Source organism: Hyperolius riggenbachi, chromosome 5 (assembly GCF_040937935.1).
Source record: "Hyperolius riggenbachi isolate aHypRig1 chromosome 5, aHypRig1.pri, whole genome shotgun sequence".
Taxonomy (NCBI): Eukaryota; Metazoa; Chordata; class Amphibia; order Anura; family Hyperoliidae; genus Hyperolius; species Hyperolius riggenbachi.
The window spans coordinates 356783866-356811594 of record NC_090650.1 but is presented as its reverse complement, the minus strand read 5'-3'; the positions used below and the strand labels follow the sequence as shown (position 1 = coordinate 356811594).

The window sequence follows — 27729 nt, the reverse complement described above, 5'->3', positions numbered from 1 at the left end:
TTTCTACACTATTGTTCTGGTTGGATTGTTTGTGTCTTTGTATACATCTTTTAAGTTGAGAACTGCTTTATGATAGGTGGTTTAAAGAGGAACTTTAGCGAAAAGGGGGAAAAAAATGAATACATTGCAAAGTGAGAAGTTAAAAAATAGAAAAAAGATCAAGAAATTATTGATATTCACCATTCGCCATGCATTTCCCACATTGCACGAGGTTCACAGACAGGAAACTGTCAGGACCTAGGTCCTGACATCAAACTGTGGGAGTGGTTTCACCACAATATCAGCCATACCATACAGACCGCTCTGATGATTTATTTGAGAAAAGGTAAAGATTTATCATGGGAAAGGGGGCTCTCAGCTACTGATTGGGATGAAGTTCAATCCTTGTTCCAGTTCCTTGTTAAGGCAGCTTGTTCTTCTGGGAGGAAGGAACAGAGCAGTTGGATATCATTATTCAGGATGGGAGTGCTGCGGACTGATACACTGCGTATGAGCATCTGCCTCACTTCATTTAAGTATCTTTATTACAAATAAAACTACATTTGCAGAGTTTTTTATTTTCCTTGGCAGACTCTCTGTCCAGGAAAACCACTGTATCCAGGGTCAACTATAAAGCAGTCAGTCTTCAGAGGCGCTCCCATGTGCTTTCCAGATGCCATATATAATAATGAATGGAGCATAACATAATCTTTACATAAAGCATGGCCTAGCAGAGGATCAGAGGATCAGCAGCCTACACGTCACACTGCAGACTCCTCATCAAAGAGCTCATCAGATTCCAGGGTGGTGGAACTACAGCTAATGTGTTCAAGGTATTACCGCTACATATTTTGCAAAGCACTTCATACTGTCACCGTGATCACATATGACCTGGTAATTATTAGCATTCACCTTTTAATGCCATAACAAATAACCTGAACCATCTCGAGGATAACCTCTGGCGCTTTGAAGCTCAGATATCCACGCTACTTTTCATGCTGTGTTATCAGGGTATTGAATGTCACTGTCTCAGTTCTGGTTACGTTTAAACTGATCTTACGGGCGGCCCTGACAGGGATGTAGATCCATATTAAGCTGACAATAGATTTAAAAAATCTTAAGGAATAAAATTAATGGTGGCCACACATTTACTTAGCAAAAAATAAAACTGACATTAGTAAAAACCTAGGGGCTTGATTCACTAAGACAAATAGCATGCCTTATCAGAGTTAACACACCTTATCAGAGTCAACACGCCTTATCAGAATTAACATGCCTTATCAGAGTCAACACACCTTATCAGACTAACATAGCGAGCGCTACAGACGTATGCCTGCTAATTGGCAATGACGAAAGCTCCAATCATCCTGCCCTGAGCCCCTGCGGGTCCAATCACTTTAAAGGACATTATCCCCACACTTTGATCGGCCCAATAGGCTGCCTGTCACTTTGAATACAGGAAGTGAGCTGGAGTTAGTGGCTAGGGTTAGGACCCTATTGTAGAAGAGTTGGTGTTGGGGGTAGGGTAGACTAGATACGAAACTTGACAGGCAGCCTATTGGGCCAATCAAATTGCGGGGATAATGTCCTTTAAAGTGATTGGACCCTCAGGGGCTCAGGGCAGGACGAGTGGAGCTTTCGTCATTGCCAATTAGCAGACATACATTCGTAGTGCTCACTATGCTACTCTGATAAGGTGTGTTACATCTGATGTGTGTTGACTCTGATAGGATGTGTTAACTCTGATAAAGCATGCTATTTGTTTTAGTGAGTTAAGCCCTGTGTCATTTGGTGTACTGTAGTCACTTAAAGTGTACCTGAGATGGGGTTTGAAAGGAAAAATATACATAATTGGGGCCCCCTCTGGCCTTATCACTCCCTCGTCCTCCTCAGTCGCCGACTGGTTCGTCCGCAACTGGCCCCAGTAAGTCAACCAGTCGTGGGCCAGTTGGCGCAGGTGCAGTCTGGCTGCACACCTCCCTTGTCACGCTCCCATTGCTGGGAGCATTCTGTGCATATTTACATCTCAGGGTAGATTCACATTGGATGCTTACCCACTGCTTCCCGGCAATCGCGGTCAGGTTCGCGATCACGATTCGGCAGCAAAATCGTGTAATTTCAGCACGATTTGCGCTTGTGATTCCCGTCAATAAACGTGATTCGCCTCAAAGACACTGCATGCAGCGCATTTGCAATTGATCGGAATCGCAAATGCTGCAGTGTGAATGTATACATAGGGATATATTAGTAGCAGCGCTTTGCTGATCGCCAACGATCAGCAAAGCGATAAAAAAGCGACAAGACATTGCAAGCCACAGGACAAATTATCAGATTGACTTAATTAAGTAATTACCAAGCAAATAAAGGACAGTAAGTTATCCATGATAAAACTCTAGCTGTAAAGCTTTAAACACAGTGAGAAAAAAAAATGAAAAATAAAACACTGTAAGATTAGTCTGATGTCATTTGAAGGCATATCTCACCCTTCCCTGTTGCTGTTGATGCTAAAGCCTGGTACAAACTTTCAATTATGATTGGTCAACTGCTGACCAAATTTACCACCTCTATTTATGAGGGTCAACAGATCTTAAATACTATGGCCAGATTCTATAGGTAAACCATCATACTCCATAGAGGTGGTAAAATTGGTCAGTGATTGGCCAATCATGATTGAAAATGTGTACCAGGCTTAACACACAAAAGTCAATTTCAGCATTTTCTTACCAAAGGTATTTTCCCACCCACTTGCTGTATTTCTTGTGATGTCACTGCAGAACTGTCTGCCCTTAAAGAGGAACTCCAGTGAAAATAGTGTAATAAAAAAAAAGTGCTTCATTTTTACAATAATTATGTATAAATGATTTAGTCAGTGTTTGCTCATTGTAAAATCTTTCCTCTCCCCGATTTACATTCTGACATTTATTACATGGTGACATTTTTACTGTGGGCAGGTTATGTAGCTGCTGCTTGCTGTTTTGGCCATTGGAGACAGCTGTAAACAGCTATTTCCTGTCTGTGAACCTTGTTACATTGTGGCAAACTGTCAAAAGTACGCAGTCCTAAGAGATTCTTGTGGGAGGGGTTTCACCACAATATCAGTCATACAGTGCCCCCTGATGGTCTGTTTGTGAAAAGCAATAGATTTCTCATGTAAAAGGGAGTATCAGCTACTGAAAAGAGAACTGCGATCGGCAAAGAGGGCCTACGCTGAGAAATTGGGGCTCTGCCTCCAGTCCACCAACACACGGGAAGTATGGAAGGGCCTGAGAGCAGCCACGAACTTCAAACCAGCATCCCAAACGGCGACCCCGAGCCCTCGACTGGCGAAGGAGCTAAACGAGTTCTACTGCAGGTTCGAGCAACATCCCAACCAGCCCGTGGGCAAATCCGCATCGACCTCCGGTGAACCCGGCGCCCTGGCTCCTAGCGCTGTTATGGAATCAGATGTACTCCGGCATCTCCGGAAGCTGAACCCCAGGAAATCTTCCGGCCCGGACGGAGTGTCGTCTGTCTGCCTGCGAACCTGTGCCGATCAGCTAGCCCCTGTGCTCACCTCCTTATTTAAGCAGTCATTATCTGATGGTACAGTCCCCTCCTGCTTCAAGGGGTCTATAATTGTACCAGTCCCTAAAAAAACAGGCAGTACTGAGCATAATAACTTCCGCCCAGTGGCCCTAACCTCTAACATCATGAAGCTCCTTGAGCGGTTGGTCCTTGCCCACCTAAAGAGGTCCACGGACACCCTTTTAGACCCGCACCAATTTGCATATAGGGCAAACAGATCCGTGGAGGATGCCATCAATGTCAGCGTGGCACATATCACTGAGCACTTAGACAGCCCGGCCTCCTATGCCAGGATCCTGTTCCTAGACTTTAGCTCAGTGTTCAACACGATCTGCCCTGACATCCTGATCACCAACCTGACACAGCTCGGAGTTGATCCCACTCTCCGAGCGTGGATCAAGGACTTCCTAACTAACAGAACGCAACAGGTGAAGCTCGGCAAATACTACTCCAGCGTTCGAACCACCAACACCGGGGCTCCACAAGGCTGCGTTTTGTCACCTCTACTATTCTCCCTTTATACCAACAATTGCATCTCATCCGCTGACTCCGTGAAGGTCATCAAATTTGCAGACGACACCACTATTATTGGCCTAATTGGAAGCAACGGGGAGCACGAATACCGGAGCGAGGTCGAGAGAATATGCAACTGGTGCAGGGTGAACAATCTAGTTCTCAACACAGCAAAGACTGTTGAACTAGTTGTAGACTTCAGGAGGAACCCTCCCCCCTCCCACCTGTCCTCATTGGAGGAACAGAAGTCTCTACGGTGTCATCGGTTCGGTTCCTCGGCACGACTCTCACCAATAACCTGAAATGGGGGCAAAACACCACAAAAATTCAAAAGAAATCCCAGCAGAGGTTGTTCTTCCTGCGCCAACTAAAGAGATTTGGCATGCCACGGGAGCTGCTGGCCAGCTTCTATACTGCCACCATAGAATCCATCCTCTGCTCCTCAGTCATTGTTTGGTACGTGGGCGCTACGGCCAGTGATAAGCATAAACTGCAGAGGGTCATAGCTGATGCAGAGAGAATCATCAGGTCTCCTCTTCCACCTCTTGACCTCCTCCACTCCGCTAGGTTGAGGAAGAGGGCCACCATGATCTCCCATGACCCCTCTCACCCTGGCAGTCACTACTTCAAGCTCCTCCCATTGGGCCGTCGCTACAGGACTATACCAGCCAAAACCACCAGGCGGAAGAACACCTTCTTCCCCCAAGCCGTTCGGTCACTGAACTCTGACCTTCCCCGGTCCGGCCTGCATTTCTAATTGCCAGGTCGGTCAGCTGGTCCCCGGTTTCTTATCCGGAAATTGGGGCCTTTACTAGCATTTACCGGCATCACTATCTGTCTATCTGACTACTGTATTTCAAATTGCATGTGTTTGTGTGTCTCTACTCTGTCTATGCCATGTGTACCACAAATAATTCCGATTATAGCTCTTGCTGTACTTGGCGAAATAAAACTGATTCTGATTCTGATTGGGATAAAGTTAAATTCTTGGGTGGAGTTTCTCTTTAAGGCACAGGATAAATTCATCCCTTTCATTGGTGAAGGATAAAAGTTGGCACTGGAGAAGGGCTGAGCCAGGGAAAAGAAGGTATTCTCCCCACTGATCACTCTGTCTCCTTACTAACTGGCCATGACCACCTGTCATTCGAACACAGTGAATCCAGCACAGGAGAGTTGGGCGCACAGGGAGTAACTTCGGAGCCGTCAGAAGACGAAGCTGAAGTTTCTTTTAAAACACAATAATTCGGCTTAAAGCAATTACTGGAAGCCAAATTATTTAATTCCCCACCATCCATGGCGGCCTGGAGGGGGAATAGTATTTAACATGGCCGGGAACTTGTGCAGCAGCAGGGTCAGCCATATACCGGCTGTATCCTGTGCCCAAGTCTCCTGCTCCAATACCTCTCATACGCCCTGTCATTCAGTGGTTGAGTAAAGCCACAGTAAACCCAAGGCATAAGGATGGGGAGGACAGTGGCGAATTCCCTTCAGCATTGTCAAGCTCGGGCCTCACTATGCAGAATATCAGTGACAGCCAGATAATTATACCATGACTGTCACTTTAAGTTTCAGTGGAGCATGGATGACATGAATGAAGACGCGGGGGCAGAAATATGGCAGAATAGGAGGTGAGAAAGTGTGATAAATGGGCTGCAGGAGTGTATGGGAAATGGAAGGGTGGTATGTTTAGCAAGGTTGTCTGCGGGGGGTGGTATGGGAAATTGGTGTGACTGCAGGGGCCAGTAAGTATGTTAGAATTCGGTGGGCCAAAAGTTAAACAGCTCCGAAGGGTGAATACAGAAAGTGAGCTGGAGTTAGTGGCTAGGGTTAGGACCCTATTGTAGAAGAGTTGGTGTTGGGGGTAGGGTAGACTAGATTTAAAAATTAGGGTTATGAAATTAGGGTTCGCCATCAAGAAGTATTGTATGTTGAGGGTGAAAGGTTAGGGTTAGGCATAAAAAAACTGTTTATATTTGGGGGGAATGTTAGGGTTAGATTTAAGGAAAGGATCATGATGGGGTGAGGGTGACAGCAGGGAGTGATGCTGGGTACACACTATGAGATTTTCTGCCCGATTTACTGTCAGATCGATTATTTCCAACATGTTCTATCTGCTTTCCGATCGATTTCCGAGCATTTTCCGATCGATTTCCTATTAAAGCAAACAAAAATCGTTCGGAAAATGCTCGGAAATCTATCGGAAAGCAAATCGGGCATGTTGGAAATAATCGATCTGACAGTAAATCGGCTAGAAAATCTCATAGTGTGTACCCAGCATGATGGAAAGAGGAAGATGAGGTGGGGTAGGGAACCAGGCTGCAAACATAAACTATTAGATTTTTTTGAACAGGTCCAGGTAAATAATCGATATCCCAAATTTTGCCACTTAATATTGGTCTACAGTACAAATCTAAACACGTAATCAATACAATCAGTGCTTATGTGTATTCTCACAGAGTACCTGTCATAACAATAACAATTCTACAAACTCAAAAACAGTCTGTCAGACTCACAAAGATAAAAGTACTAGCAGATAAAAGATCCAATCTTAATCCTCAGCCAGGTGGCAGCATTGGCCTGATGAAGGGGGCATCCCTCGAAACCCATTGTGACCCCCTTTGACCTCCCCCATGGTATGGCGGGTGGCGTGTTAGCCTGGAGACGGTTTTTCCACCCAGAGGTGCGCCACGGTGCGCGTTCCCGGTGACTCGGCTCCACTAACCGCTTGGCTCCACCTCACACAGGGTAGGATTTACGTGTATGTGTTGTGATTATAATAAACAAATGGATTACTCCACCATGGTGGCCCATTATTTGTCTTTCTTGTATTTCAAGTGCAAATCTGTTTGGATATTGGCTGGTTGTTATCTTTGTACCCCTCAATATGGTAGAAAGATATGTTGTTGTGGTTTGCCTGCCTCTCTTGCTCACAAAGTGTTGTTCTCTACCGAGTGTGTACATTGAAATCCAAGCTCAGAGCGTTAAATATGCTTCTCTCAGACAAGGAATAAGAGGATCTTAGCAGGTATTTTTCACTATTCATGAAAAAGCTGGAGGTCTTTCAATAACAGCACTTCATTAATGAAAAGCCTGTTACAACGCTACAATGCTTATTTAAAGCAGGAACCTGGCGTTCTGGGAAAGTGTTGATATGCTGTGAACACATTTGAAGTCAATGAATAGCTTATTCAAACGTCTAAAAATACGGGGAATTTATCGTGACACTTGATGCCCAGAAAAGGGTACAATTCCTGGGGCAACAAGCCATAATCTGTAGCTGTTCTTGTGTATCAGGGAAATACAGCTATTCAAGCAAAACTCGTGATCGAGTGCCCCATAGGTTTCCCTGCATGAAACTGGCTCCACTCTCCCCAGATTCGAGACTAATTCCAAGCACATCTTCAGGCCTCTGTATAGAGCCGTAATACACAGAGAAAACGTTCCCCCAGCCAGACAAAGGTGCCAGGTCACCGGGTCAGAGAAAACTTGCATGGAAGGGGTACATCATCTGACAAAGAACAACAAGAAGCACATTCTAGCTCTCAAAAAGGGCAGACATAAATGATGGCGGGACATTTCTATAACATCCATGGCAGGACATGAAGAAGCGTCTTTTCAAACAAATTTAGGAGCCCCTCAATAAAGTGTTAGTCAACTAACTAAAATGGGACACAGCAGCCTTCAATGTGGTTAAATTGAAATCCAAATGCCTAATATGACATCTGTAACTGGTTTCAGTAAATACTGCAACGTCTGTGCAAAAACAGCTGTACGCCCATACATTAAATAATAGTGTCTTTTAATTTGGGCGCCTGCTGTTGCCAATAGCTTGAGGCCGGTTTTACATCTATTTTTTGTCTTGCATATGACCCTGTGGCAGAGTGTGCCGACAAGGTCATATGCATATCACCGCCCCCCGCTCAGTGACATACGCCTTGCTGGGCAGGAAGTTCGTCACTGGGATTCCCGTCGGTCCATGCATGTCCACCGCCACACACAGTGCTCCGTCATTTATACTATGCACGTCACCCATAGACCATTACCCCAAGCAACATGCATTAAGTGAGGTGCTTGCAGTAACGCACTGTTACCTTTCTGTTGGCTCGGCGTACCGCAATGGACCGGAGAATGTGTGAAAGTCTCCATAGACTTTCATCAATTTTGCAGCCCCTTCTGTGACCTATAGCCAGGGCCGGCACTTCCACAGGGGCAAACTGGGTAATTTCCCCAGGGACCCCTAAATTTACCTTCAACTTTATCTTTGTACCCGAGGCCCCTGAAAAGTTTCAACAGCATTCCAAATCATCTGTCCCAGCTGCCGCTCTCCTCCCATTTTCATCCTCGGATGGGCCCCTGCTCTCAATGGTCCAGCACGTTATTAAATAATCACATGTGTCAGGTCATGGGGGAGAGGCAGCCCTGCAAGGATGAAGACAGAAGTGCATGGACTAATAGAGGAGTGCACCCACTGGGACAGGTGAATTGCAATTACCAAAGCCACTGCAGGGGCCCCAGGGCCAAAAATAAAGTTGCAGGGAGATCTGGAAGGGCATCACAGGACCCCTGGGGTAGGTACATTTGCAAAGGGAACCCTAAAGCCACTTATGGGAGGTGTCAAGGAGTCCCAGGTTACTTTTGCCCATTGCCCATTCTGACTAGAAATGGCCCTGCCTATACTTCACACTAACCCCTCCCCCCTACATTTCCCCCTACGTGAAATCAAAAATTGACATCCACTAATAGAGAGAGGTGAAGAAAGCAAGTAGCGTGTGAAAAGAAGACGATATTCTATCGGTAAGGAAGGACACGGTGTGGCAAAGGTATACTAACTGGATGGAGACTGTAAACTAGTGCGCTACACCCCGAAAAATCCTGACACGTATCGTGGATGTCACTTTTCGATTTCACTCTTTCCCTCACTGGGGCAGCTTTTCTATTCGCACTGTGCTCAGTGTGATACGTTCCCTCCTATATCCTTGACCTAATGCTGGAGTAGAGGCCCAGGTGGAGGAAATACCTTCACAGGCATTCTAACTTAAAGTGTACCTGAAGGGAAAAAAATCTGGGTACTTACCTAAGCAGACAAGCCCTTGATTGAGCATGGCTGCACCATGCTCCTACGCAGGCACAAGCCATCATGCACAGTGCGGCTGTGCTCATTTACATACAGGAGCGGAGCCACAAGCTTCGCAGGGTTCCAGCACTGGAACGTCAAGGTGGGGGGAGACAAGATATGTATGTGACTTTTTCTTTTTGTAATTTCACAGGTTTGCTTTAAATGTGTTGCTTTTATAACTCATTATCTACAGTGCTATAGGTATTTGAATTTGATAGCACTTCCTGCAGTTCAATTCCAATCTTGGTATGCCACCCAACATAGGAAATGCCTAAAATTGCTCTAAAACTGTAACTTCTTGCTTGGCCATAGGTTGCTTATAAATTGTTGAAGCCAAACTGGAGGCCGAAAGGTGAGTATTTGTAGTGTAACCGATTGTGGTTAGGCTTAGATCAGTCGGTTAGTGTAAGGGGATAGGATAAGGCCAGGATAGTTGTACTTTGTGACGCCGGGCGACGCCCAGTCGGCCAAAACGCGATTGCGGTCGCTTTGCGACACAAATCGTTAAACCAAGATCTGATGTGTAGTATCCCCCTGCCTAGGAACAGCTGGGGGATCTGTCTTAGCTGAAGTGACAGCCTGGGGGGAAGGTGTTAATTAGCTTGGACATATTCCCTGTGGAAGGCACAATTCCCCTTTTGGTTCTGGGAACCAGGTGACACTTAGCTGATCTCATGGAGATGGTAATTAACCAAAGGATGCCTAGGGGCAGCCAGGCAGGCTACGAATCCACGGGAGGTCTTGACACTCTGCTCTCTGCTAAAGATCAAAGGAAAGTCAGCTGTTAGCAGCTAGAACCTCCTGAATAAACCTGAGTCTCATCATGGCATAATCCATAACTTCCCAGATCTGTAATATTTCTGGGGTTCCTGAGATGGCAGCTTCACCAAACGTGGGGGAAGTGTAGCATAAGCCCCGGTGCTGGTTCTGAGGAAGTTTCAGAACCTTCGGAGGTAAGGACTGCCAGCTAGGCAGTTTCAAAGTGCCCTGATGATACCACAGGGGTCCCACCCCTCATGTCTGGTATCAGGGCGCTGGGTAAATCGAGACAGACCTGAAAATGTTAATAAATCTGCCCTGACCTGTACGGTTCTGTGAGATAGAGCCCATATATGGGTAGATATGATTTCTAGCCCCAGGATAAGGGGAGGGCTCATCTCATCTTCTAAGGGGGTGTATGGCTCCCCGCCCTCACTCCCTCCTACTGAAGCAGGGGCATAAGAATGGCTGAGGACCCAAACTCAGTGTCCTCCACACTGAACCATCTTGCACTCATCAGATGCCAGCTTGAGGATATGCTGGCATCCACCTGGTCTGAACTCTGAACTCAAATTGAAACCCAGAACTCTGTTTTCCCACAAAAAGGACATCTTTCCAGGAACTAAGTATTTTTCTCCCTTCTTTTATTTTTTATACTGGCTATTACTGTCTTCATAATTGTGATTTTAATAATTGTCTGTATATATTAATTATTTATATTGCGTGAATAAACGACTTTCTCCAAGTCATTCACTGTCCGCTACCCTGCTTATCAGCACACACACAGAACTGATCCCGGGTCTCTGAAGATACGCTACTGTTTGTTTGTTGTTGGCTAGACAGAATATCGTGTGTTTAACCGTTTTATTCGCAGGATTAGTCAGTCAGTTAGTGGGCTCCACGGTCCCATGATAACCGCGGTGGTGGCAGTTTACTCTGAACCAGTGGGTGAAGTTGTAATCACCCGTGTCTCACAGGCTCCCTTCTGAGTTGTCTGCGGCCAATTCTTAACGGTTCCTGCGCATTGACTGCGACCAGAGTTCGCACGATCTGTGCGCTGGCACCGTTTAGAAGGCTAAGTGCGGTCAGCCACTAGGGCTCCTGTGACATACTTGTTGGTCTTAGAAAGCTACAGACACACTGGCAAAGAATAGGTGGCCTAGGTAACTGGGGGCGGCACTTACTGTGAGATCCTTCCACCCATCTTCATTACTTCTGTTGTAATATACCCTCCAGGAATTCTGTGCTCTGAGTCAGACCTAGCCCACATTCAGTGTCAGCCTCCTCCCCAACCTGATGGACATCCTGCCCACTTTCCCATCACTGCCTGTAAAATTGTGTGATGAGGGAAGGTAGGTAAAATTTAAAGTGTAACTGAGCCGAAGCTTGGGTACACAAAATCAGATACTTACCTAAATAAAAGAAAGCCTCAGGATCCTATTGAGGTTTCCCTCTCTCTTCTAATCTCCCCATTGCTGAGCACGGCCCCCCAGAAGATTAGCGACAATGCATTATCGCTAATCAGATCAGGGCCACGCAGCTCCTCTTCCTTATTCATGGCCATGCAAATAGCCGACTGAGCCCGCGCATGAGCCGGAGTTGCGGGCTCCATGCTACTGCGCATGAGCAGTCGGGCTCACGCGGCTACAGCACCCAAATGAATAAGAAAGTGGAGCTGCGGGCCCCAATGTGGAGGAGAGGCTGTTCTCGGCAACAGGGGGCTGCCGACAAGGGAGGGAAGCCTCAATAGGAGAAGCTTCGGCTCAGGTTCATTTCAAGTAACTTAGGAGGAGTGATCAGCTCCTTTAATGCTACCAGGTGGCCAAATAGGATAATGGTTAGTGGAGAGGATATCATCACCATAGTAATGAGGATGGAGGAAGGGACAGAGTACCGATCTCCTACCTTTCTCCTTTTCAGGGGCTACCTGTACACTACCACTTTTGTGGTCACTATTTAGTCCCTTTAAGGATAGGTATCAGAAAGGGCTTTACATCAATAGGGGGAGGATACGGTTAGACATCAGAAAGCGATCAATGTTAGATTAGGTTAGAGTATAGGAAGATGTTAAAGAGGAACTACAGTGAAAAAATGTAATGAAAAAAAGTGCTTACTGTATATACTCGAGTATAAGTCTAGAAATTTAGGTCTAACTCTCTTCATAAAAGTATAGGGGTTAACTTATACACGGCACCTGTGCTCAATACTACCACACCAAAGAAAAAAGTAATGCCTCCAAAAATTGCCAACTGCACAGAGGCGTATCTAGAGGGATGCAGGCATGGCTTGTGCCATAGGCGCCACAGCATCATGGGCGCCATGCCTGTCCCCATGCCTCCCCATCATTCAGACCTCAGATCATTTATCTGGGGAACATGGCTACTTAATTAATGTGTGTAAGGTGCACTTGGCATAGTGTAAGAGAATAGGGCAGAGAGGGAATAAGAAGAGAGTTCACAGGCAACCATAACACATGTACACAAGAAAGGATGCTGTTATTAGAGGGGAAGAGGGCTCTGATTTGGGGAGGGGGCGCAATTTCAGTGTTTGCCATAGGCACTATATTACCCAGATACGCCCCTGCAACTGCATCACCTTATCACCCAGAGAAATCTGTGAAAATCTGAAAGGTAACTGCTTTTGACTGCTAATTAATCCTAAGAGATAATCTGCCTCCGCTGACTCAAATCAGGCCTAAACTGCTTTCAGTTTTACTGGCATTTCTTTCTTATAGAGCCACTGAAGATGGGCATTCTCACTTTCTAATTTCTGCAGTGTTTTTGCATCTGGTGTTATGAGTTCTACATACACTGGTCAGACCCATTCCTACAGCAGTGGGCACTGCGCTTGCATACAGATGAATCAGCAAACAAAGGTTAAATTCTCTCACATTTTCAAATACTCTGTGGTGCTAAAAGGAGCAGAGTAGTTATTTCTGAACTACACAAGCATTTCCTAAAAATATGCCAGTTGGTGGTCTATTACATTTCCCTTAATTGTTTATACAGGTGAATTAGATGCCCAGGGACATCCTACTGGTAGTAAACTGCATAACCAGAGAGAATGTACTAATTAGAGGCAGATACATTGTATCACAGTGCAAGTTTATAAAAGGCAGCAACCTAACCAGGAAGTTAGCCACAGGGGATGGGCCTCCTGAGTGTTCTACAAGGGGGGCTGGGATGTGTAATTGTGTGTTCAATGGAAAAATAAGAGCCAGAAGCAAGTAAAAAAAACACAGAGGAAACAGGCAAATGCAAGGATCTCTGACTCCGAATCCACATTTCTTCCAATTCTGTCTTCCACTGCCTAATTGTTATGTCAGTATGCATTTCCCCGTCTTCATTCTTCAAGAACTATTTTTTAAATTATAAAGGTAAAAACAAAATTGTAAGATAGATGCCTGTTTTGTTTATTTTTAGCCATATTTTCCTCAGGAAAAGTTAATACGATATATTATATACTTAAAGAGAATCTGTATTGTTAAAATCGCACAAAAGTAAACATACCAGTGCGTTAGGGGACATCTCCTATTACCCTCTGACACAATTTCGCAGCTCCTCGCCGCATTAAAAGTGGTTAAAAACAGTTTTAAAAAGTTTGTTTATAAACAAACAAAATGGCCACCAAAACAGAAAGTAGGTTGATGTACAGTATGTCCACACATAGAAAATACATCTATACACAAGCAGGCTGTATACAGCCTTCCTTTTGAATCTCAAGAGATCATTTGTGTGTTTCTTTCCCCCTGTTCTCATGCACTGAAGTTTCAGGCTGCTCGTTTCTTCCTGCAAACAGCTTTGCCCTTGTCTGTAATTCTTCAGTATGTGAAAGCCCAGCCAGCTCAGAGGACGATTTATCCAGCTTGTAAAAGATAAGAGAGAAGAGAGAAGCTGCTCTAATCCTAAATAACACACAGGCAGTGTGCAGAGAGGGGCCAGGAAGGTGGAGTTCATAGAAGAACCACAACACTGAAGAACTTGGCAGCCTTCCAGACACAGGCCGACAAGTCTGACAGGGGAAAGATACATTGATTTATTACAGAGACAGTGATAGTATAAAGTGCTGCAGTAAGCCAGAACACATTAGAATAGCTTTTTGAACTTGTAGGATGATAGAAAACAGGATGCAATTTTTGTTACGGAGTCTCTTTAAGCTAATGACCTATTGGCATATATCCCAAGCATCTGCGAGCTATTACAGACCAACGGGGACCTTTACACTTAATTAGTCTATATCTGTTACTCCTATCGGGTGGAAACATTCTTTTTGACAATCAATATTCCATTGTTATTGACTAGGCTCAAACATGGAACTGTGATGACAGGAGATGAGGTACTTGTGGCCACCACATATGTACTGTACATTATGGCCACCACATATGTTCTGTACATTATGGCCACCACATATGTACTGTACATTGTGGCCACCACATACTGTATGTACTGTACATTGTGGCCACCACATATGTACTGTACATTATGGCCACCACATATGTACTGTACATTATGGCCACCACATATGTACTGTACATTGTGGCCACCACATACTGTATGTACTGTACATTATGGCCACCACATAGGTACTTTACATTGTGGCCACCACATACTGTATGTACTGTACATTATGGCCACCACATATGTACTGTACATTATGGCCACCACATATGTACTGTACATTATGGCCACCACATATGTACTGGACATTATGGCCACCACATATGTACTGTACATTATGGCCACCACATATGTACTGTACATTATGGCCACCACATATGTACTGCACATTATGGCCACCACATATGTACTGCACATTATGGCCACAACATATGTACTGTACATTATGGCCACCACATATGTACTGTACATTATGGCCACCACATATGTACTGTACATTATGGCCATCACATATGTACTGTACATTATGGCCACCACATATGTACTGTACATTATGGCCACCACATATGTACTGTACATTATGGCCACCACATATGTACTGTACATTTTGGCCACCACATATGTACTGTACATTCTCACTTCTGACAGTATCTGTACAATAGTGTATGGCCATATATGAAATTGGCATTACAAGCAGTAACGCCGTTGGTGTGTGGCCAAGAGACGCACAGCTGTGTGGATCCCTCATAAGAACGTATAATAGAGGCCTTGTTCTACGGTACCATTTGATGTACATAGAGTAGAAGGAATTGCAAACTTGAAAATTATAAAAATAATCTATATGAGATTCGGGGTTATGGCCCAGTTCAAGCATCCCAATAAAGTTTTTGGCAGGATGGTGGCAGCACTCTTGTCTTTCAGTGCCAGAGATCCAGATTCAAACTCCAGGCATGAAACTATCTGCAAGTGAGGTTGTATGTTTCCCTCTTGTTTGCATGGGCTTCCTCCAGGCACTCCACTTTCCTCCCTTATCCCAAGAACATGCTGGCAGAGTAAGTGGACTGGCCTCCCCATATGGAGCTTGGACTATGGTAAGAACATTAGATTGTGAAACCTCTGATGCTGGTTATACACGGTGCGTTTTGTACCGTGTATCGAGCCGCACGATAGATTGCGGCACGTCCCCGCTCGTCCCAGCGCACGGCCGGATCGATTCCCGCTCGTACCCGCGTGTCGGCTTCTTATCTTCCGCTCATTTCTTCTATTGTCCTGCCCGCCGGCATCGAGCGCGGAATCGATCCGGCAGGGTATCGGACACGTCGGAAATTATCAATCGAGCCATCAGCGGCTCGATTGATAAAAAAAAAAACGCACCGTGTATGCCCAGCATGAGAAACAGATTGTGACTCGAACTGCTTAAAACGTACCTGTAACCTTTTTTATTTCTTTCAAAGTTACAGTAGATACTAACTTCAGTAACGCTGGGCATACAAGGTGAGTTTTATGCGCTGGATCGAGCCGCTGGCTCGATCCCAGCGCATTCCCGCTCGTCCCTGCCGGCACCTGGATCGATTCCCGCTCGTCCCCACAGGCGCTCCTTATCTTCCGCTCGTTTTCTGCCCAATGTCCGCCCATGGGTATCGAGCGGGGAATCGAGCGCCTCGCTAATCGGACCTGTCGGTAATTATCAATCGAGCCATCAGCGGCTCGACTGATAAGGAGAATCACACCGTGTATGCCCAGCATTAGATAGTCAAGAGGCTTCCCCGGTCTCTGTACACCCCTCCTGTGCTGTGCTGGGATCCACTGAACTGTACTATAAAGTCAAAGATTGCTTGCAACCACGCACCCTTCTGTGTACGAGTGTGGCGGCACTGCGCAGGCACAGAGTACAGTCCATACCTGCGCAGTACAGCCGCTCCGTGCTACTGCACAGACGTGAACCCACTGGTACCTGCAAAGAGCTGTCACGCTCGTACACAGAGGGGACAATTTACCAAGAATAGGTCACATGTTATCACTTTGGCTGTTTGCTCTGTGTGTGCGAGCGTGCGTGCGTGCGTATATAAAAATATCTTCTTAGTTTTGTATAGTATGAAAAGCTTACAGAACTTCCTGGGGTTTTTCTACAGTCCATGTCCAAAATGGGGAGTTTCTTTCCCCTGCCTTCCAGTTCCAGACATTACTATGGACATTTGCAACTTTAAAGGGGCACTATTTAAAATTAAAATATGTGCAAACATAGACAAATAAGAAGTACATTTTTTCCAGAGTAAAATGAGCCATAAATTACTTTTTTCCTATGTTGCTGCCACTTACAGTAGGCAGTAGAAATCTGACAGAAGCGACACGTTTTGGACTAGTCCATCTCTTCATAGGGGATTCTCAGCAATGCTTTTATTCATTATAAAGATATTCCCTAAAAAGGATTTAAACAATGATGCTGGACAGCTTCCCTGCTCGCTACACAGTTTTTTGGCAGTTGGACGGAGCAACTGCCATTCACTAAGTGCTTTTGAAAATAAATCAATTTCTATTACCTACTGTAAGTGACAGCAACATAGTAGAAAAGTAAATTATGGCTCATTTTACTCTGGAAAAACATTACTTCTTATTTGTTTATGTTTGCACATATCTTAAATTTTACAATTTTTCGCCATAGTGCCCCTTTAATGTAAGCTCAGTGGTCCTAGGGAGAGGAAATGGAAACCAAAAACAGCAATTAAAATAAGCAAAAAGAAAAAAAACTTTACAGAAGTGCTAACTCCACCTTATGCTAATAAAAAAATATATATATTGATTGCTCTTGCTGTCTTTGTTGGAGAGATTTACCTACTCCACTTCGGAACAGGAAGTGAGAGATATTCTCAGAGACAGGGACTCAGACAGCAACGAAAACCTCTAAGTGCCTTTCCATGTTAATCAAAACTAAGATATGGATATAGTGAGCTGGACTTAAGGTTTAAAATCAGGATTTGACAATGTTATCCCAAAATGTATTCATCTGGGCCTCCCCAATTAAAGTCAGGGTCAAGAAGTCTTCTGAAAGTGAAAATCTGGAAATGAAAAGGTTAAAGGTTAATCTAATAGAAAGTCTGATCTGAAGGCTTTGCTTTCCTGGCTATCATTTCCAGATTTCAGTCATGGAGCAGTGGGGGCAGGACCAGCCCCTGAGATGAGAGTTCAGATGCAGCGCGCATAGCAGGCTGGGAGCTCTCACAAATAGGAAACAGGGCTTCCGTGGGTGCCATGCCTTCTTTGTGTGTAATACCACATCACATGTTTACCACATATACACAAAACATGCATTTATTATACCCAACATTATGCTGTTCTGCTATCGTCAAACCTATGCTGTACAACAACTTCAAAGCTAGAGGGGCTGTGTCATACCAGCATCTGGAAATAGATTATGTAAGAAACAGCATACTCCTCACATATTACACACTAGACACACCACTGAATGGCCTGCAACTGAACAACACAAATCATTGTAAAATGGAAAAGATAGTGACTAAAGTGGTATAATAAATAGACTATCTACTTGAATTAGGTCCTTTGGGCAAAAAATGTGGTTATGCACACATGGGCATATGGCCTTCCTGCTAATCTACAAGCTGTCAGAGGTATAGATACCCCAAAGACATCTCTTCAAGATGAGCACAGCTTCATTTGTTTGTGAATACTAAGTCTACACTATGCTTGTGTATTGACTGGCATTGGTTAGAGGAGAAAGTGCAAATTAGGAAATCCTATTGTCATGAATGGGCACAAGGCTAGGTCCCTACTTGAGCCGGACCTCGAACAGTTAAGGTAGCCATACATCTAGCGATATATGGGCAGATTCGACCAAGAGACAAATCCCTCTCTTATTGAATCTGATGAGAGATCTGTCAGCTGTCCATACACCACAGGCCGATTCCCGATCAATATCATGCTGAAATCGATCCGGAATCGGCCCTCGCCACTGTGCCCCACTGATGTCAGTGTCCCCGGTGCCAGTGTATATGTATACATTACCTCTCCGTGGCCTCCGCTTGTCCCCTGCAGGCTTCCGGCATTCCTTTTCCGCATACACGCGCACCCCACGTGGTCTCCTAGTAAGGGCCTGCGTTTGTGACATCATACGCACGTCCTTACCAGGAAACTACGTGGGGCGTGAGTGTATGCGGAAGAGGATAATGCGCCCGGAGCAGCGGGGAACAAGCGGAGGCCGCGGAGAGGTAATGTATACATTTACACAGGCACGGGGGACACCGCTGCATTGCGGCTGATGGTTTCGTCGATCGTCGGGAAACCGGCCACCATTCCCACCACGACTAACCAATTTCGGCCCGACATCTTGCAGCATGCGCTATCGACAATGCGACCCTGAAATTGGTCGCTTTGTCGGTCTGGCATGCGCTTGGTGGCACCGATTTTCATCCAATTCGATTATAATCATCGAATTGGATGGTCAATCAGCCACCAAGTCGTCTGACGCATGGCCACCTTAGGTGTAGTGTCCGCTTCGATGGCTGTAGTCCAGTTGGATCTTGGGGCAGATGCATTTCAACCATAGGCTACTGTATATAAGAATACATTTGCTCTCCTGGAAAAATCGCCCACAGCACAAAAGTGCAGTCTGCTTCCCACAACAGATGCAAAGGACCCATTGCAGACTAACAAGTGTGAGCAGATACTATTTATAAAATAGGATCCATTCACTGTCAGTTTTCTGATGCATTAAATCGGACAAAAAAAACTTCCTCTCTGCTCTAAAAGATACGTAACAGCATAATAACCTATAAAGAAAAACATTTCTTTGTTACAGCTGATACAAATCCTGCAATAAATCTGCAGTCTGTCTACTTCCTGCTTTCATGCAAGCAGACATATTAACATCCTGTGTTTACAAATTAGCAGCTCTGCTGTGGCAGGAGATTCCTGATTTGACACAGCTGAGAGATCAAATTACGGTGGTGATTAGTCACAGATGAGGGGGAATTAGACAGGCTAAACCCTCTAAATACAGTACATACAGGGTGCATGTCTCTCTGTTTTCTTTCTGTCCTGTGCAAGATTTCAGGTCCACTTTAATGAAATGTTATCCGGTACTCAACTAATCAGCAGTCTCAACCAACCAGCACAAATTGCCAGAGGTACTGAGGTTTCTGGAAGATAAGCAAAGCAGCCGTTGATTGTAAATAACTTAGGAGAAAGTATATTCTAACTCAGCAGTTATTTTGGTCTTTTACATCACAAGAGTGTAAAAAATTGAATAAATCTGATATTTTAAAAAAATTAAAAAAAAAGATCTAATGCCTAGTACACACCACACAATTTTCTGTTAGATTTTTCTGTTAGATTTTGTTAGATTTTCTGGTGCATTGTCTTCTGGTTATCTCCTGCTGAGTAGAACAATGCCTGATTGCTAGGCAGATAGACGGTTAGATAGATAATTTCCAACATGTTGTTGTGTCCAATTTAGGAGCCAATAAGCTATTTTTAGGAGCCAGTTCTATTCACACCTAATGCTGGGGATACACGGTAAGATAGTTGAGCCGCTGGCTCAATCCCGGCGCATCCCTGCTCGTCCCCGCCGGCGCCTGGATCGATCCCCGCTTGTCCGCCCGCGGGGATCGAGCGAGGAGTTGATCCGGCGGGTCATCGGACCTGTCGGAAATTATCAATCGAGCCATCAGCGGCTCGATTGATAAGAAAGTATCTTACCATGTATCCCCAGCATCATGCCTAGTACACACCATACAATTTTCTGTTCGATTTTCTGTAAAATTAGATTATTTTCTATAAAGTACTGGTAGAGACTGGTCATTATCTCTGGTGATCTCATGCTGAGTAGAACAATGCCTAATTGCTAGGTAGATAGATGGTTGCATAGATAATTTCCAACATGTTGGAAATTATCTATCTGGCAGGTAAATCTAATGCTGGGCATACACGAAGCATTTGCTCCTTATTAATCGAGCCGCTGATGGCTCAAATGATAATATCCGACAGGTCCGATGACCCGCCGGATAAATTCCCCGCCCGATACCCGCGGGCGGACAATAGCGGGGAATCGAGCGGAAGATACGGAGCGCCCGCGGAGACGAGCAGGGACGAGCGGTGAAGCGCCGGTATCGAGCCAGTGGCTCGATCCTGCGCATAATCTTATCCGTGTATGCCCAGCATTACAGAAAATTGTATGGTGTGTACCAGGCATAACAGAGAAAAACAAAACAAGTAAAGTTCTCTTCATAGATCCAGATATGATCTTTGGCCAAGAATCAAGCAATATTATTTGGTTATGATGATAACTTGTTCTATACATTTTGTTAAGTTATTGTAGGCTGAAGGTCCAATTAAAGCTATTCTCTGTCTGCACAAAAAATAGCACTATATCTCTTTTCTGTCTGCACAGCCATCTCACTAATATTATAAATGTGAAAGTTTGGATGTTTGTTACTCAATCATGCAACAATGGCTGATGTGAATGAAATTTGGCACACACATAGCACATTACCTGGAATAACATATAGGATACTTTTTATCCCCATAACCAAAAAGTGGGCAGAGACAAATACACATTTCACTGGAAAAATGTAAACTGCAACCATTCTTACACTGTTAATGGCAGGGTTCTCAAACTTTGCACAGTTGGTCACTGGGTGACTGGGATTCATATTCAGAAAAGGGGGTGGAGCCACAGCCAATCAGATTGTTTCATTTCAATGCAAGTTATTGATGCCAAAGACCGCAAAGCTCATAAACTAGGTCATTGAGTAATTGTGTTTTAGGGTAGGAAAAAGTGGGTAGAGCCAAAACCAGCCAAATACATACCCGGGCAATGCCGGGCCATCAACTAGCATAATATTAAACCCCTTTCCTGCCTGCACAACACCAAACACTTGCATTTCTGCTCACAGAAACGGCAGCATTTTCTTCACTATAGTTAGGGCCGGGTGGCCCATGACGCTGAGTGAGGCAGGTTCTTCAGTCTTCCAATGTGCAGATCAGCCTGTCACAGCAGCGCGACTCGGCTGCTGTGCAAGGAAATAGAATAGCAGTTCCCGTGCTAATGCAATATACAGGAAGTACTTACTTCCTGGAGGGAGGGGGAAGCGGGTAGGCACTGGGGACAACTATGTAGCTACCTATACTGGGGGGGGGGGGGGGGGGGCGCATCATCAAAAGTTTGCCTCAGTTGCAAAAAGTCTAGAACCAGCCCTGACTATAGTCATGCTAAAACCAAAGAGCTCTTGATATACTGTATGAAAATCATATATTCTTTTGTCTAACATCAATTTCTGCCTTTGCTTTTTTTGAAAAGCCATTGTCAGAGCACTGCACGGTTAGCTTCATTTTTGAGGCTGGTTTTACACCGAAATTAGGCTTCATATGGCACTGCGCCATGGTTTTGCAACAGGATCAAATGCATAGGCCCGCCCCCCGGCTATTGACACACTCCCAGCTGGGCAGGAAGTACGTCAGCGGGATTCCCGTTGGTCCGAGCACGCTTGCCGCGTGGCACTGTGCTCCCATTGTGCACATTGCCTGATTGTAAGCATTTTGGCAGGGCCCTCTCCCCTTGTGTATCATACTTGACTGTGTGCACTTTACCCAGGATTTGGAACTTGTTACCACTACCACTCCAGTTTATGATCTGGCATTGTACTACTGTCTGCATTGTGTTGTGTATCTTTTTGCTATTACCTGTATTGTTGTATCTATTGTCTATTACCTGTATTGTTCTGTCACCCCTGTTATCATTGTCTGTAACCTTATTTATTGTACAGAGCTGCGTAATATGTTGGCGCTATATAAATCTAATAAATAATAATAATAATCAGCCATTGACTTGCATTACTGCATAATCCGTGTGGTAGGCAAGGCCTGTTAGAAAAAGAGAACGTTAAAACTAATGCCTGGTGCACACCATGCAATTTCCCATCAGATAAGCCAGTCGAACTGATTATTTCCACCAGGTCCAATCTGATTTTCCGATTGTTTTTCTGATTGATTTTCTGATTACTTCTATACAAAATCGATCAGAAAAAATGATCAAAAAAAATGATCGGACCTGTAGGAAATAATCAATTTGACCCATCTATCTGATGTGAAATTGCATGGTGTGTACCAGGTATAATACAAGTACACAAAAAGTAAGATACGATAAAGTGCACAGTTTTCTTTGTTGCCCTTTTGAAATCAGAAGATTGGCACTGGAGATAATCTCTACCTTCATCACATAGAGCCTCTGTGCTGGGATGTACAGACTGTATGAATGTAAATCTCCTTAATAGACCCTGTGAGACAAGTGAGTGGTAGGAGCCTGTGCCCAGGCATGCATGTACCACAGTGATCACACTGTCTCTTTATGCTCCTCAGTACAATTGGGCACTGTGTGCTTGTCATCCACAGGAACATGGCATCCTATTCTCGCCGACCAGAAGACAATCACATTTATAAGAAAAAGAAAAAGCTTCAGGCAGAGCAAAGACTTATATTCACTTTCCTCATCCGCCTCTTTTATCCATCAGTCAGAGATGGATATTTAGCTGTGTGTGTAGTGGATTATGTAACCAGCCAAACACTGCTGGGGACTGGACTGTGGCGCTACTCCACAATGCTGTATGCTCTGATCTGTCCCATCACAAAGAGCTGTAGCTATTAACATAAAGGCACAGCAACCAACCTTATATATCAGCTGCCATCATAGACATAACATGGAACTTGGATAATCATTCATGGGGCAATCATTACATAAACATGCAGTATTGTTTCAGCTAAGCATGCACATCAGAACAATAGAGATTATCCTGAGAAAACTGGTCATCGAGAGGCTACCTGATATGGACTTGTATTATCATGGCTATGCAATCAGTTCCTAACCTTCTAATGCTGGGCATACACGGCTTGACGCAGGCTTATCAATCGAGCCGGTGATGGCTTGATTGATAATATCTGACGTTGTCCGATGACAGCAGGCGGACAATAGCGGCGAATCGAGAGGAAGATAAGAAGCGCCGGCGGAGACGAGCGGGAATTAATCCGGGCGCACGCGCGGACGAGCGGGGACATGGTGGGAGTCGATCCGGCGGCTAATTGCCCGCCAGATCGACCCGTGTATGCCCAGCATCATGTCCACTGGCTTGGTCAACAAACTTGTAGCCATACACAGCTCAGCTTCAATTTAACAGCCTGATGCAATTCCTGGGCAGAGACTGACTCATATGAGGCTAGTTCAGAGAGTCAACAAGAGCCTTCAACATAACAGGTCCTGTATTGATAACAAATGCTGTGAAGCTAACCCAGAGGCGGATCATCCACAAGCAGGGCTGTGGAGTTGGAGTCGAGGAAATTTTGGGTACCTGGAGTCAGAGTCTGAGGTTTTATAAACTGAGGAATCGGAGTCGGGTGATTTTTTTACCAAATCCACAGCCCTGTCCACAAGGCAAACCTAGACAGTTGCCTAGGGCTTGGAGAGAGTCTAGGGACCTGGTGGATTCTAGCCCTCACCAAATCTTACTAAAAAAAGCTAGAAGATAATTATCAGCAAACTGCTATCTTGCCTTGGGCTCAATTTCATCTTAATCCTTAAAGAGAACCCGAGGTGGGATTTAATTATGTTACTGGGGCACAGAGGCTGGTTGTGCACACTAAGACCAGCCTCGGTTGCCCCATGGTGTGCCTCCAGGACCCCCCTGCGCGCCGCTATAGCCCCCGCAGTGCTGGCGTCACGCAGCGTGTCGCCAGCACAATGTTTACCTATGCGCTGTCAGTCAGCGCCGCTCCCCCGCCTCCTCCGCATTGGCGCTACCCGCCCGCGTCACTTCCCTCCTATCAGCGGGAGGGAAGGGACACGGGCGGGTAGCGCTGATGCTGAGGAGGCGGGGGAGCGGCGCTGACAGACAGCGCATAGGTAAACATTATGCTGGCGACACGCTGCGTGTCGCCAGCACTGCGGGGGCTATAGCGGCGCGCAGGGGGGTCCTGGAGGCACACCATGGGGCAACGGAGGCTGGTCTTAGTGTGCACAACCAGCCTCTGTGCCCCAGTAACATAATTAAATCCCACCTCGGGTTCTCTTTAAAGGGTACCAGAGATGGTACACTAGCAGTAATGTTTACTTACCCGGGGCTTCCTCCAGCAACATAAGCACTGTGGCTTCAGCTTGCCATCCTCTTCAGCCCCTCCATTCGGGTGCTACGACTTTTGGCAATCCGGCCAGTCGCCACCAGTCGAGGGCTTCTGCGCATGTGCAGCTCGGCCACGCTCTCGAGCCCTGGAGTGTTCTGCACCTGCGCAGTACTGCTGTGCAGGCGCAAAACGCTCCAGGAGACGGAAGCGCAAAGAGGGGCCAAGCAGCACATGAGCAGAAGGGTGTGACTGCCTGGATTACTAGGAGTCATAGCGGCTTAAGGGATGGGGTCAATGAGGACGGAAAAGGAGGCCACGGTTCTTATGGGGCTGGAGGAAACCTCAGGTAAGTATAAATTAGCGCTAGTGAACTATCTCAGGTTCACTTAAAGCGGATCCGAGATGAAAAACTAACTATAACAAGGTAACTTGTCTATATATCTTATCTAAAGTTTAGATAGTTTACACAGCATATCTAGCTGCAAACAGCTTCAAAAGTTTATGATTATTTATTCATGTGATACAATGAGGGCGGCCATGTTCTGTTTGTCACATTGTCACAGGCTGTGGGCTGGAGATGCTATCAGCTTGCCTGTGTGTACATTCAGTCCCCTCTCCTTCTCTCTCCTCCCCTCTGCCTCTGAAATAAATGGCTAGTAACCTCCTCCTTCCCAGACTGAGCTCCCATTATTCCTTGCTACATTGCCAAGGCACAAAAGGAACTGTGGGCGAGGCTTCTTTAGTTTATAGGGAATTAGAGTATTAAAACAAAACAAAAAAGGTATTTGGCTTGAGGAATGCCCTATAAACTATATGAAAGGAACACATTTATGCAATGAGTAAAAGTTTATCTCGGATCCACTTTAAGGCCCGTACCACTACATAATTTTTCCAATGACCAACTACTTTTTTGAGCGATAGTTTCCGCAATCTCGCAACGTGGGTACAGGCGCACGATTATACCAACAATGTTTGGCAACGCACAGCGATAACAACTCTCACTGCAGATTGGATCTGTAAGATCCCTGACGACTCCGCGCAAAGTACTGCGATCACTTGACTTCCCGTTCACCCCTGTCATGTGTACCCTCCCACAGGAAGATAGATCAGGGAGCGCTCATCCTCAAGGGACTTGATCCATCTTCCTGCATCATGAGTATTTAGCTTTATAGCCTCATGCACTTTAATGACTCTACAATTTGTGAATGGATGTTGTTAAGTTTCAGTTATGAATTATTTTTCTCTGTGCATTCCAAGCAAAGACACTCAGCTTACCGCCAAAACTGATCTCCGATTGAATGAAGGACTTGATGACATTGGAAGGCATGAGGATATTAAATGAAATCTACATCTACAGAATGATTTTAAAAAGCGCTCTATTAGTGTTTCGTTTTTTCCATTAAACAAATAGTTTTGCTTCTGTGTGTTTCCATGGGTGTGATTTTTCCTCACATCCTGGCAGAGGTCACTGTTGTATGTGTGATAGTTCACTGGCAGAGGACATGAGGTAAACCTCTCCAACAGGGACACAGACGGCAGTAAGAAAGATAATTCAGTGGCTACAGGCAGGATTCCAAATTCTGTCAAGTTTTTTTATTTTCTGGCCCACTAATGCACAGGACAGGGTACCTCTGCAAGAGAAAATGAGGGAAATACTCCCTAACAGAGAGAAAGACAGCAGTAAAACCCCAGCAGGGGGTTAAAGTCACAATTGTGTTCCAAAAAGAAGTGCTCTGCCCAGAGTTTGGGTTTCAATACAAATCTAGTCAACAACTCCCTCAAGGTTATGTAATGCAACAACCAGGCTTCAGCAATAAACCATGGCAACCAATCAGCTATCAGCTCTCCTTGGTGTTGATCTCAGCTCAGGAAAGTCACATTTTTAATACACGTTATGGATGCAAGTACTATGAAAATAAGACATAATAGTATATATAAGCAGCCTTTTTGTAAACATCTTATAAACACCCATGCAAGCTGTTAGAGGTCATTTTCCCAGTCCATTTCAGAGTGCCACCTTTTGTGTTGTTGTCTTTGCTGCTTTGCACTAATCCTGTTACTTTGGCTGGATGAGCAGGGATAGAAGCATCCCCATCCCCCCACATCAAACACACAACTCACCGAGACAAGGAACTCCAAGGTCCCCACATAGTCCCTCTCAGTCTTCAGCAGCTCGCTGAGAACACAGACCCTGAGCCGGAGCTGCCTCTCCATGTCCTTGCCACTCTCCATCCTCCCATCACTTCTATGATGTTCCTCGCTCATCTCTGTATTCCAGGAGGCGCTGCGGAGGAGCCACAGATCACTGCGAGACCAACAGCAAAAAAGTTTCCAAACTCCAAGTCCCTGAAACTTTCTAATGCAGTTTCTTCTTCTTTAGAGGCATCGCTGTAGCATCCATCCAGTCTGCGCTAGAGTTTCCCACTCAATCACAACACAAGAGAAAAAAACACAAGTCCCAACCTAAATAAGACAAACTCTACAGCTATATGTGTAAGAAAAGTTTCTGCAGATCTCCAGCCAGAGGTTCTGCAGCAGAGCAAGGAGAATGTAGACATTAATCAAAAGATTGTATCCATGTGACTACGACCCCTTCATCCTGGAAGCAGCCTCACTCCCCATCACCCACCCCCAACAGAGAAGTCCCCTCCTTCATCCTCCAATGAATGGCAGGAAAGAGAGCAGAAGCCTTGGGAAGTGGATCGTGCCAACAATGCCCGCTGTACACAATCCCAGCGCAGGAGAACACGGGACGGGAATGTCAAAAGGATGTCAGCAGCCCAAGTCTGAAGGATCAACAGTGGTTCAAGTGTGGGGCAGAGTCACAGGGCTTCTTCCTATGCACAGGCTGGGGGGAAGACAGATTACAGCAGACTTGTGCATGGGAGCCTGAAGTTTACTTTATAATTTACACCCCCCTCCTCCCAATTAATCAGTGCGCTGGGCGCCCCTGCAAATGTCATTAAACACAACACAGGAAAGAAAAAGCCATTTGCAGCCTTCTCGCCAGTGCAATATATGATGGGCTATGTAAAATGTTAGCAGATGTGTGCACAGTCAGCAGGATGAGGCTGCTGAGGGCAACTACCACCAAGTTTACTTGGGTTTTCTTCTCTAAAGTTTCAGCAACAGTGTGGTGAGGAGAAGGTTGGAGACCTGCAGTGTCAGAAAGTTATCCAAATACTTGTGCGACCACTTAAAGCATCCTATTTACAGGACCCGAGTCCCCTGGGATCAGCGGGTTTATGTGCTTAGCTGAATCTACATGGCAGTGGTGGG

General features: G+C 45.3%; 1 protein-coding gene across 1 annotated transcript in view; it reads right to left on the bottom strand.

Moving 5' to 3' along the window:
* The window catches only part of PREX2 (phosphatidylinositol-3,4,5-trisphosphate dependent Rac exchange factor 2), a 415237-nt gene extending 388200 nt beyond the window's left edge, over positions 1-27037 (bottom strand). Inside the window, exon 1 of the mRNA XM_068237470.1 lies at positions 26572-27037. Within this exon, the coding sequence (XP_068093571.1) occupies positions 26572-26715 (144 nt within the window). The 5' untranslated portion in view covers positions 26716-27037. The remainder of the gene's footprint in view (positions 1-26571) is intronic.
* Positions 27038-27729: the final 692 nt, after the last annotated feature.